The sequence below is a fragment of the Camelus dromedarius genome, chromosome 3 (assembly GCF_036321535.1).
Source record: "Camelus dromedarius isolate mCamDro1 chromosome 3, mCamDro1.pat, whole genome shotgun sequence".
In the NCBI taxonomy this organism is placed as follows: Eukaryota; Metazoa; Chordata; class Mammalia; order Artiodactyla; family Camelidae; genus Camelus; species Camelus dromedarius.
Genome location: NC_087438.1, coordinates 12533776 through 12546647, shown reverse-complemented (window position 1 = coordinate 12546647; position 12872 = coordinate 12533776). Strand labels below are relative to the sequence as shown.

The 12872-nt window shown below is 39.7% G+C and overlaps 1 protein-coding gene across 1 annotated transcript in view; it reads right to left on the bottom strand.

The window, feature by feature from the left end:
• Nucleotides 1-333: 333 nt before the first annotated feature.
• BASP1 (brain abundant membrane attached signal protein 1) overlaps nucleotides 334-12872 on the bottom strand; it is a 52535-nt gene continuing 39996 nt past the window's right edge. Inside the window, exon 2 of the mRNA XM_031443485.2 lies at nucleotides 334-1898. Within this exon, the coding sequence (XP_031299345.1) occupies nucleotides 1218-1889 (672 nt within the window). The 5' untranslated portion in view covers nucleotides 1890-1898 and the 3' untranslated portion in view covers nucleotides 334-1217. The remainder of the gene's footprint in view (nucleotides 1899-12872) is intronic.

Here is a 12872-nt window from a genome sequence, read left to right as displayed (position 1 = left end):
TCCAGCCCTTCGTGATCAACTCCGTTTATTGTCTGTCTTCCAATGTATTTTATTCAAAATATTTGTGACTTTTAAGTAAATTCATCACAACCCCATTTTTATGGGGTACATCATAGACATAGTAAGTTTTTAGTTTCGATTCTTCTAAGATTTACTGACACCGATGAGCTAATTTTTTGAAACAGATAAGGTTGAGGCTCCTGCTTTATATGTCTGTCCAAATATATTCATGAAAACGCCCAATACATAAGTTCTGTCTGTCAGTAATTACTGGGGAGGTGGGGGCGCGGGGCAGGGCAGTGGTGGTAAAAGAAAACCAGGAGTCTTTGTGACTTCATTTTAATTGTTTAACTTTATTACTGTTGCACCATTTATACAATTACATATAATTTCAATGCATCCATTGTACTTTTTTTTTGTTTTTTTATTTTTATTTTTATTTTTTTTCCATTTTCCAATGAGTGGTGTGGTGGTGTCTGTGACACGGAATGGAAGAGAAACTGGAACTGCAATGAACGCAGACTTTTTTTTTTTTTTCTTCATTTCCACTGACCAATAAACAGAACTACAGGTGCACCCAACCACGGACATGCATTAACTCGTCATGAGAAAATCTAGGGAGGCTAAGTAGGATGAGAGAATGTTTGTTACTCCCAAAAATACCTGGGGAGGAAGAATGGAGTCTTGGCCTTGAGATACATGTGGACAGGCTAAGTGGGCTGTCTGAAAGTTGGCATTCATTCACGACATTAAAAAAATACCAAAATAAGAAAGGCTGTAAATTAAAAAGAAAACACAGAAAATACTGCTCTCATAAAGATCTGATTGCCTTGGCACAGGCCCTGCGGGCAGAATCGAACACTCCGACTCCCCTTGCAGAAGGCAGGATGTTGGGATCTTAGTGGCAGAGTGCATGGAACAGCGGTTCAGGTACAAAAGATGTACTTTACTTTCAGACATTGAGCTTGAAAATCCAGAACTGACTGGCAGAGTTGACTGAAGGTATATTAGATATTTCCCCACAAAAATACTATTTGGATTCTCCCCACCCCCTCCCTCCCTCGATGGGACATCATCCTTTTTCTTGGGCAATACATCTCATTACTTCCAATTTGAAACAAGTTAGTATAGGAGAGAGAGAGACAGAGAGAGAGAGAGAGAGACAGAGAGACAGGTTGCTGTTAGACGGTATTCTTTTTTTCCATAGGCTGTCCGTGTTACTCTTTGACTGCTACGGTTTGATCCGAATTAGCTGCCGGCGCCTCGGCCGGTTTAACCTCGTCTGCGGGGGCCTGGGCCTTGGGCGTGGAACTGGGTGCTTCCGTGGCTGCGGGGGTCTCCTTGGAGGATGGGGCAGCCTCAGTGCTGCTGGGTTTTGAGTCTGAAGCTGGGGCCCCGTCACTTTTCGTCTCCTGCGCGGCAGGAGCGGCGGGAGCCTCAGTCTTTGTGGGTTCCCCTCCCTCCTTGCCCTTGTCATCCTTGGCGGGGGCGGCAGGCTCCTCGGCCTCCGAAGCCTTGGGGGCGTCGCCGCCCGCAGCGGGGCCCGAGGCGGCCGCCGGCTCCTGCTCGGCATCCTTCGGGGGCTCCGGCTTCCCCTCGCCTCCCTCCGTCTGCTCGGGCTCTGCCTTCGGGGCGTCTTCCTTGGCTGCCTCTGTGTCTTTCTCGCCTTCTTTGTCTTCGGGCTTGGTGGCCGCGTCCTGGGCATCCTTCTCGGGCTTCTCGTCCTTGCCCTCCTTCACCTCCGGGGTCTCCGCCGCCGCCTGGGTCTCGTTCTCCTTGGGGGTTCCCTCCTCTTCTGTCCCAGCTCCTTCGGCCTTCTTGTCCTTGTCCTTGGCCTTCTCATCATTCACATTGTACCCCTTCTTCTTCTTGCTCAGTTTGCCTCCCATCTCGGAGTTCTGTAACACAACGGGAAACAACACACAACGAGAAAAGAGTTACTTGTGGCTCCGGACGGAATGTGCGCGTCCTACTAAACCCATAGGTCGAAATCCTACCCGCCAGTGTGATGGCAGGAGGAGGTGGGCCTTGGGGAGGTGACCAGGGCAGCAGGTGGAGCCCCGGCTGATGGGATAAGTGCCCTCCCAGAAAAGACCCCACCGCTCAGCTCCCTGGTCCCCTTCCCATATGAGGACGCAGCCAGGACCCAGCCGTCCACGACCACAAAGCAGGTCCCCACCAGACACCAGATCTGCCTGCACTTTAATCTAGGATGTTCCATCCTGCAGAACTGGGAGAAATCAATTTCTGTTGTTTATAAGCACTCGGTCGGTGGTAATCTGTTACAGCGCGCCAACGGACAAAGATGTCTATGGAGTATAAAAACTGAAGAGGCTTCTGTTTACAAAGTGAAGAGTTCAGGAAGGATGCTCCTGAACTGTACACTTGAAAATGGTTAACATGGGAAGTCTTAGGCTACATGTACTTTGCCACAATTAAACATATAAAAAAAAAGTGTATCATAAAGTCAAACACTCAGTTATAAAAGGTCTAATCGCAGCCAGCAGAGGACCTATTAAGCTGAGATCAAAGAATCGGTAATTAAAAGAGTAAGCTTGTTACTCACAAACATCAGAGCAGTATTTGTTTTTTCTGCTTTCCAATGTCCAACTCAAGCCCCAAATGTTGAGCACTTGTGTACAAGATGACAGGCACAGCCATTTTAAGTCTATATTGTAGTGAGTAAAAAAGGCTTCATAATTTTAAAATACTTTCCAGAGAAATGGCCCAGCTGGAAAATCACACAAATCACAAATTTCAAGAAAACAATCTCACACTTCAAACTCCATTATTCAAATATGTTCATATATGCACACATGCCTCCAAAGACCAAAAGCAAAGAGGATTTGGTCTATCTCATTATTAAGTAGGACCAGTTAAAGGAGACTATCGCCCAAGAAATGAAAAGCATGGTGTTGCCAATTACATTTAGTTTGTTAGTTATGTCCAGCTTCTATTCATTGCTTTCAAGGTATTTTGGGATTTTAAAAAATAGCTCCATGGTAATTAAAAACATCTTTCATTATCACTTTCCTGATGAGAATTCAAAAGAGATACACAACTTCAATGGTCATTAAGAGCCTTTTTCACTCAAAGTTAAGTCTCCAACTTCCTAGAGGCTGACACTAAGTCTGGTATAAAAACCCGTGAATGTATTTGAATCTTGAATTGCTCTCCCCTGGCACCAAAGCATTAATCCACATCAATCAATTATAAATTTATAAATAACAGATTCAGTGCAGAACCGTTGCCGGAGCTAAACAAGTACTGCGTTTCTTTTTCCTCAAGTGCATTTTTACGACATCAGAGATCAGTGAGAAACTACTGAAATGTTGCTCTTTAGAGGAAAACCGGTTGCCTTTCCTTGATGAAGCATATGACAGAAATCACATGCCAGTATCCTCTTCAGTCCTCACAAATAAGAAGTCCAGTGGAGTGAGAAAGAGAGAGAGAGAGCGCCTTGCCCTGTGCCCCAAGTGTACAGGTGTACATATGAGACCTCCTGGTTCCATTCCAGGTCAGGGCTGTCTCCAGGCAAAATTATAATGTACTCTTTAACCAGTATTTTTTTTTAAGGTATTATCCATTTAAAACAGAAAATTTGCTGCTTATTCATTCCATTCCTTGGAATCACGATTCATGACAGTGAATAACCTACATTTATCTCATTTAAAAGCCGGGTGTTGGTTAGCAAAGTGCTATTCGTCAGTCAAAATCTGTCTCACCACTCTGCATGTGAATTTCCCATCTGCAGTAACTTGAATTGTTGGGGAAGAAAAAAAAGCAATACATCAAAAGGTGACTAAAATACAGTTCCAATTCTCAAGGAAAGCCTTTATTATGTTACCAAAGAAAGAATTTCTCTTACACGTATCTTTTTAAAAACGGAGTGGCTTTTGGTCATAACCCACTTTGGACGTCCAGTGGGCTCTGTGTGACTTAATTTTTGGTTATTCTCTCTCAGAAGTGGGAACAAACATAAATGGTAAAAATACAATTAAATGTACTTTTATCCCATAAGCAGTCACAAAGCAATAAGTAAAAATATGAATACACTGGAGCAGAAGTTTAAATGATAGTTTACAACTCTTTCACTGAATTCTGAATTACCCAGCATGCGTGAACGGTGCATGTCAAAGTAACAGCTCTGATAGTTGAAGATATTTTGGGACATCAAGTTAGAGCTGCGACAGGTCTGCCTTTAGGATCTTCTCCCAATTCTATAATAGAAACCCATATACCAACTTAGAAACTACAAAAGAGAAGACAAAGTATAAATGTAGTGTGGATATGTACTTAACACGAGTGCCCCTTTCTGACCCCATACAGCATGAAATTCTATACAGCTATCCCCAGAGGCTTAAAGTCATGTTGGTTTACAAACCTAAAATCTACATTACTAAAATTGGTTTTCTGAAACACAGTTAGGGCCACTTCCTATTCTTTGTTTTAAGTCCAGCTGCGATTCGTCTCTGGGTAGGAAATGAATCTACAGAATCAAATTCTAAAAAAGTGTCTCTCCATTCCTGTTTGTTTTTTGAACACAAAGTTAATAAACACAGCTACTTTTTGCTAATTTTCTTCTGTTAGATATAGTGAGATATCAGAGGGAAGCTTAAAGAATTCACCAGAACTCTGGTAGTCTGGTTATTTCCCAAGACGTTCTGGGTGAAAACCTTGCCTTACAACTAGGGGGTAAATTAAAATTACAACTTAAAATCTATTAACTGTTTCCTGGGGTCCAGCACAACCCTAATCCCAAACACGTTACTAAGCCATTTTATTTAATCTTCTCAACAGTACCATGAGGTAGTATGTCATGAGCATCCTCCTTTTTACCCACATGGAAATTCTAACTAGCTGGGCCAGTACCACAGGCAAAAGGCCAAGTCCATCTGACAAAACTAGGTAAGGCAGGAGGGCCCCAGCCAGGGGGGTCAAAGGGAATTCCACCGAGAAGCCAGCAAATAGGCAGAGCTCTCCTCTCAAGAATGGTACTCACTCTGGGTCACACGGTTGGTGCAGATCTGGGGTGACTCAAAACTCAAGATGTAGACAAGATAAGGATGAAATTCAGAATTTCAGGTACCCTCTGCCCCTAAACATTTTATCAGCCCATTTGCCAGAAGAGCTTTGTATCAAGATCCTTAAGAAATAAGGAGAGTGCTGGGCGTATTTATTTATTTATTATTTATTTAATTATATTAATATTTATAAACTAATATTCATTAGTTTAATTATGCCACTCATTTCTATTACTTTTAATTTTGAAAGAAATCAGTTGGTGTAGAAAGTCAGAAGTTGGAACTTCTAAGTTAAAAATAAAAAAGCAGTCAAACAAACACACATACACACACAGCAACTAGTCATCCACGCTGGAAGGTACTTAAACCCAAATTGAAGCTACAATGAAAGGGCCAAGACTACCTCTGCATTTCTCCACATTTGGGACATTCACCAGCCATTGAGTGGCACAGCAAAAAACTCAGACTCAGGCTGATGCACCGAACTAAGCTCTATGTGTTGATATGATAATCAAACACTAAAGTTGATTTATTAGTTAAAACATCTCAAAGGAGTGGGATATACAGAGGGAACCTTTATTCAAAAAAGACACTTGCACCCTAATGTTCCTAGCAGCACTGTATACAATAGCCAAGATACGCAAACAACCTAAATGTCCACTGGTGACTGGATAAAGAAGCTGTAGTATATTTATACAATGGAATACTAATCAGCCATAAAGAAGAATAAAATGATGCCATTTGCAGCAACATGGATGGATCTGGAGATTGTCATTCTAAGTGAGATCAGTCAGAAAGAAAAATACCATATGATATCACTTATACGTGGAATCTTAAAAAAAAAAAGGACAAACAAATTTATTTACAAAACAGAAACAGACTTACAGACATAGAAAACAAACTTATTGTTAGCAGTGGGGAAGGGGGTGGGAAGGGATAAATTGGGAGTTTGAGACTTGCAGACACTAACTAATATATATAAAATAGATAAATAAGTTTCTACTGTATAGCACAGGGAACTATATTCAACATCTTGTAATAACTTATGGTGAAAAAGAATATGAAAACAAATACACATATATTCATATATGACTGAAGCATTGTGCTGTACACTAGAAATTAACACAACATTGTAAATGGACTATACTTCAACAAAAATATATATAAACACACACACACACACACACTAACATCTCAAAGGAAAGCAAAGTCAGGAGTTTTCCTTTCAAATTACAAGAGAATACTATGTTACAAGGGCCAACACTACAGACTGATGGCTTCAAGTTGGCATAGGAAACAACTAATGACCAACAGCAGCAGAGAAAGAGGAGCTTCACTGAGTTTAATCTGGAAAATGTTGGACAGGAATTATTTCACAGAGACGCTGCACACTGCATCACGGAAGACTGGTGAGATGTTGTTCTGAGTTCCATCTCCACAGCTCACCTGCCCAGAATCCTGGGGCAAGTTACTTAACTTCACTGTCCTTTCATTTCCTGTCCGATAAGAAACATCAATCTTAGGGAAATTTAACATGAGGCATCAGTACAACGCCTGGCATTTCATGGGCCTGCAATAAATGTTGGTTCCTTTCCCCACCATTTAATTTTGCAATTCTTAGATAGTTCTGTGCTTGCAAACCCCAAGAGACCAGGAGGACATAGGTTCCACACACAAGTTCTAGAATCAGGAACTAGAAGCCCTGGAATTCAGGTATTTTAAAAATATTTTCGGGGGGGGGGTATATATAGCTCAAGTGGTAGAGCACATGCTTAGAATGCATGAGGTCCCAGGTTCAATTCCCCAGTACCTTCATTGAAAAAAAAATAATAGTAGAAACAAACAAATAAATAAATAAACCTAATTACCTCCCCCAAAATAAAAAATTTAAGAAATTTAAATTTAAAAATATTTTCAAATGTCATCAAGGAGATTTTCGGGGTGTGTGTTCCATGTATGTTCCTGCAGACTGGGTACATGTGGAAAGGAAGTTTGTATGGTTATCTGCTGTCGCCACATCATCACCATACTGCTCATATTAAAATTAAGTTTAAAATTAAAATTAAGTCAAAATTCTTTAACTTGAAACTTTTATGTACTTAAAATTCTCCAGGTTATGAGTCTTTTTAAGATATAAACAGTCTATTATACCAAGAAATCATTTTCCAGATAGAAGTAAAACTTATAGATTAGTCATCAAACCTCCTTCCTCCCAATCTGAGCTGATGCCAGAGTGATCATAAAAGAAATATCATTTCATCGTTTCACTACCTCTTCATCACTTGGTTCAAGGAAACGAGAGAGAAAAAAAATCTCCTCTTCAGTCACCAGGATGAAAAGAGGATCCAAATTCTTCGGTTAAAACTCACTTACTGACATATACATGTGAAAGCAAAACACTTGAGCTACACCTTACCTTTGTTAAGAAGCTAAACATAAGATGTTTAGGAGGAAAGGTAGCAGTCAAATGCCACCCCCTATTTTTTTTTTCCACAGATCAAAATTTTCTTTATTATAAAGTACCAAAGCATTTCATATTTTTAAGGTACTAACAAACAGTGTTTTGTTTTGGGTTTTTTTTTTCCTTTTTTCTTTTTGGTTTGGTTGGTTTTCTTGGAGGGGGAAGTAATTAGGTTTACTTATTTATTTTTTTAATGGGGGTACTGGGGATTGAACCCAGGGCCTCATGCATGCTAGGCACGCACTCTACCTACTGAGCTATACCCTCCCCCCAACAGTTTTAAACCTCCCACAGCTGTCTTGTGACTCATTTCCCCATCTTACAAAAACCGAGCCTCGCTCTAGTTAACTAACCCCACTTGGCTATAAACAAATAGTCCAGGAGACTTAAAGTTCTGCTTTTGAGTGAAGAGAGGAAAGTGACAATCTAGCACTGCTAGGTGATCAGAGCCACCACGGATGGGACGTGGGAAAACAGGAGAGAAGCTGTGAAAGTTAGCGGGTGGTGGTCCAGCCAGCCATTTGCTGGCACATCCATCAGGGACTCAGAAGGAGGCAGCATCCAGGTGACTGATCCACCCACCACCTCTTGAGGCTGACTGCATAGCATGGTTGTTAGCTTACATGACACATTCACTTCTGACACTTTTCTTTGTTTATTGGCAGCGGATGACTTTTGCTAATGACGGTCTATATTTAAGAACTTTCACAAAACTTCTAATGGTGTGTTTCTCTAACGTCTTCAAGGCACGTAACAGAGGAACTTCCTAGCTGGGTAGGCTAAGTAAGGTGAGGATTCTTTTGTACTCAGAATTAAGTACATGAAGTAAAGTAATATATGGCCTAAATACTAGGTTTTAATTCCTTCCCCAAAGCAAATCTTTGAAGGATTTTGTTGAGTCTTGGAGCTAACAAGGATTTCTTTTCTTGTAAAAGGAAATTCTGTTTACAAGCTAATGTTCAACCACCAAGTTGACTAATATATATCTATAAAGGAAAAAGAAAAACTTGATCCTATATATTACCACTATAGCAAACCTAAAAAAAATTCTTTGAGGGATTAAGGACAAGAAATAATTTGAAATGCTTTTTTGTAACAAAGATAGTCTAACAGAGATAATCACCTGTACTAAGCGGTTTCAATTCTTTGTTCCTATGGCTGCAGGAAGCCTGCCAGTGAAGCCAGAAGGTGTTCTTTAGCCATTCAAATCGTCTAAGATGTGTTTATTCTGCACACACAATCCCAGGACACACTGGGCAGAACCACTTCTGTGTAAACTGAATTATCATGGGATTTCATTAAACAACCACAATTCTTGCAAATTCTAAGATGATCGACTCATCCAGAACTTTCCTAATAGGCACTTACCTGTTTTTTTCTGACCGTAATATAAACCAATCTAACCAGCATAGCCTACTGAATTGAAATTTTGAGAAAATAAAGGTAGACAGGCAAAGGACAAAATGTCATTTAGGAAAAAATTAAATTATTAATCTTTTCTTTAAGGCTCATGTCAAAAACAAGCCACCTAGCACTCACTTAGTATGACGTTTGCTAAAAATAGCAAACACACTGAGTGCTGGTCCCAGCTGTCAATAATTTTTTTTTTTTTGGAAAAAAATGGGGATTAGGTATATTTATTTTTATTATTTTTTAACAGAAGTACTGGGGATTGAACCCAACACCTTGTGCATGCTAAACACATACTCTACCACTGAGCTATACCCTCCCACCCCAATAATTTGTTATAAAATTCTGAGCAAGTCACCTCCTGCTCTGGGTCTCAAATTTCCCTTTCAGTAAAAGATATTTGAAGTTTATTCCCCTTCTGAAAAAAAAAAGTTACATACACATACATATATAGATGGATAGATATATTTTATGGGTCCTTCTTGGCACTAAACAAAAAGGGGTATGTGAGAAAAATGTCCTATGATCAATGCTATGGTCTGAGTGTTTGTGTCTCTTTAAAATTCATGCTGAAACTTAACCCCCAAGGTTTACCTTTTCCCACCCTGTATCACGTGAGAACCATTTAAATTTATAAATTCAATATTTTGTAATCTAAAACTAATTAGTCTGTTTCCTATAGATAAAAAAACACTTATACAACAAACTGGCACAACAGAGGAATGATTTTCTTGCCACACCATCTCTACCACCTCATCCAGAATTAGTTAACATTGGGAACAGTGTTTGCAAATCCTTTAGGAACACACATTTGGTGCAAATGGAAGACTCGCCTTCTTTCTAAGGCAAGACCGTGCTGTTTCATAGGACATTAACACCAAGCACTTAGTCACGTGTGGCCTCCCGACAAAGTATATTTTGTCTGTCAGAAACCAGCTTTCACCCACTTGCTACCGGTGAGAAAAATTATCTTAGTAGTGGCTAGACTCACTTCTTCCTCAATAAATCTTAAAATTCTCAAATTCTAAAATTCCTGACTATGGACTCCTCCCTCACCCAAAGGTCTCAAAGGATGTTTAAAATATGTGGGGCAGTTTCATTTACATCTAGAGTAATCTGCTTATGCAAAAAACATGATAAAGTATCTTGAATTTTATGAAGAAAGTGGATTAAATCCCTGAGTCAGAATAAATGTTACCATGATTAATAAATCTTGATAAATGTTACCATGATTAATAATGTACCAATGTTACAATGATTGTCCAATACAAAAATGGTCTACATTTTTGCCAAAATTGAGGGTTTTAGCCACGGACTCATTCTCTTTTCATTCCTTCAACAAGTCTGAAGAGGTGAACAGAAAGCAAGCACTAGTACCACCAACTGATTATACCACTTGCTTTGGGAGGAACCATTTTTTGTTTGTTTGGTTTTGAATTGAGCCCAGAAATATGGAATGGTTCATCTAAGGGGGAAAAAAAATAATTCACTTGTTTATGAAGGTCCATATGTTTTTGTGGATTCTCTTAATTAAACAGTTGTATCTAAGAATGTTCTCATGAATCGCATATTTTCAAAATCAAGGGGTAATTCATTTCTATACCCAATGTAATGGAAAGAGACACGGAACAAAACTAGGACATAGCACCATTTTTACTGTGCTATCAAAATGCAACATGTTAGAAGATTTTGTTTGGAGTTTATCATAGGTTGGGAAAGAGTTCCCAGCCAGTTATAGGTTTTTAATACCAACAGCTTTGCTTTGGGACTATCAGCATGAGGTCATGGTGGCTCTGAAAACAGTAAGATGCATCACCCAGACATAAAAGAGAGAGGGAGAGAGTCAGGAGAAAGAGAAAAATTCTCCCTATTACTGCTTCCGAGTATCTACTCCTCCACTGGATCCAATCTTTTTCTGAATTTTTATCTTATAGAAACTGAAGCCAAATATTTCATCCCATACCCTTTCCAGTAGGGCACCTTCACAGGCAAGAAATACCTAGTGGAAGAGGGTTTAAACCCTGACTTCATTCCACACTAAAGGTAAAGCAAAGTTACCATGAATCGGGAAGCCCATTGGGATAGCTTCCCTGTCCTCGGTGCTAAGAAAGGAGCCGACTGGCAGACTGTGATGAGTGGAGCCTTTAAGCTGACTTGGTCCTCAGTTGTCTCTATAGAAGACAGTTCTGCCCTTCCAGCGACTGAGGTTCTCAAAGCCTCTGGCTACCAAGTGAAAACACACAGCTCGGCCCCTCTGCCTGTGTGTCCCTTTGGTTTTGGTCAAGACAATTGCCAACGTTGACATAACTCTACCCACCAGGGTGGAATTTAATCGCTATTTTAGCCGTTATTGGAAGTCGTTCTTACATGGCTTTTCAGTAAAACATGAGGGGTCTAGGAGCTATCACTTGCTGTTTCCTTTCTTTAGTCCTTGAAAGACTATTTAGCCTTTACTGAATAGTCTGGTTGGGTGTAGGTGAGGGAGAAAGAAGAAATACTGAATCAAAAGGAGTTTTGAGTAGGTGAAACAATAATTGTCACCACCAACTTTAAAATCTCAGTCCTTTAAGGCAGATCTGAGTAACAGCATGCCATCAGGCATCCGAGAAAAGTTCCACTAGAGAGCTGGGTCATCCAAAGAGCTTCAAGAACCATCCTGCATCCTGCTGGTGAGCAAGATTATTGGTAATTAAAGGTTAAGGTTTTTCTCAGCCCATCTACTGAATTTTCCATGTTTTGACATGCAAATGATCACCATTTGTGATGGAAGAAGCTTCACTGAGGTAGCACTTTGCTGGTGATAGCCATTAGTTAAGTGTTGCCCACACCTTCAGATGAAAAAGGCAAGCCCCAGTTAGAGCACTGACCCTCTTCAGAAAATGCAATCTTGTATCATGACAGTTTCCAGGCATTAACTATCCAAAAACCAAGGGCATTACAAGCACTGTATTCTTCCCACAATAGTACGTATTCCAAGGCATCTCCCAATTCCATTTCTCATTAGCATATTTCTACATTTTTGTTACTCTGTCAATGAACAGCAACATAATTCTGTGACAATGAAAATCACTGGCATACATTTACTGGTGTATAAAACAAAACAAGGAAATGATAGAGAATTTCTCCATATGATCTGAAAGTTACTTTATTATGACTTCACGTGCTATTCTTATATCTTCTATCTCTGCGCTAATATCTAGGTACTTTCTGTATAGGACAGTTTGAATCATACAAAGGTCCCATCTAGTGCCACGTTTCTATTTTGAAAACACAAATTTGGATTAATTAACCATTTCATCTAGAACCAGAAGAATAAAGTTCTTAAGGATGATATCAAACAGAATACGAAGAAAAAGATGACTCCAAGCCTATAGCAAAACCCAACATGAATATGCAGCAGTGTGTGTCAGAGACTGGAGCATTATTTCTGGTTTGATTGCTGCTTCACTGTGAGATCAAGACAAGAAAGAGTCTCTTTTTCATTCTGCTTCCATCTGCGAAGCAGATACATTATCTTCTGATTATAAAACGGAAACAGAATCAAAAGGAGATTATTTCTTGTTTTGATCACATCATGAGAATGAATCAATGTTTCTTGACAAAGTTAAATCTGTGGCCGTAGCACATTAACTGTGTCATTCTGCAAATTCAGGGCTGCCAAGGTTCAACAGGTTTATATACAAGAAAATCCATACATACAAAGTTAGAACTGACTCATAAGTTGCGTCTGCAGACAAACATCACCAGACACATTGGGTTTATAATGACTCAGGCTCAAAGACTCCAAGTTGTTGGTTAAACCAAGCCGAAGCAAATGTTGGGATAAGAAAAAGGGGGGAAAAATCTTTTTAACCTTAAGGAAAGAATTTACAAAGTATGGAGAAACACAACAAATTCAAAATACATTTTCAATAATAGAGGGGAAAAAATCTAAAACATATGGTTGGTTATGTGCAACAATTTCTGTTTTCAACAAA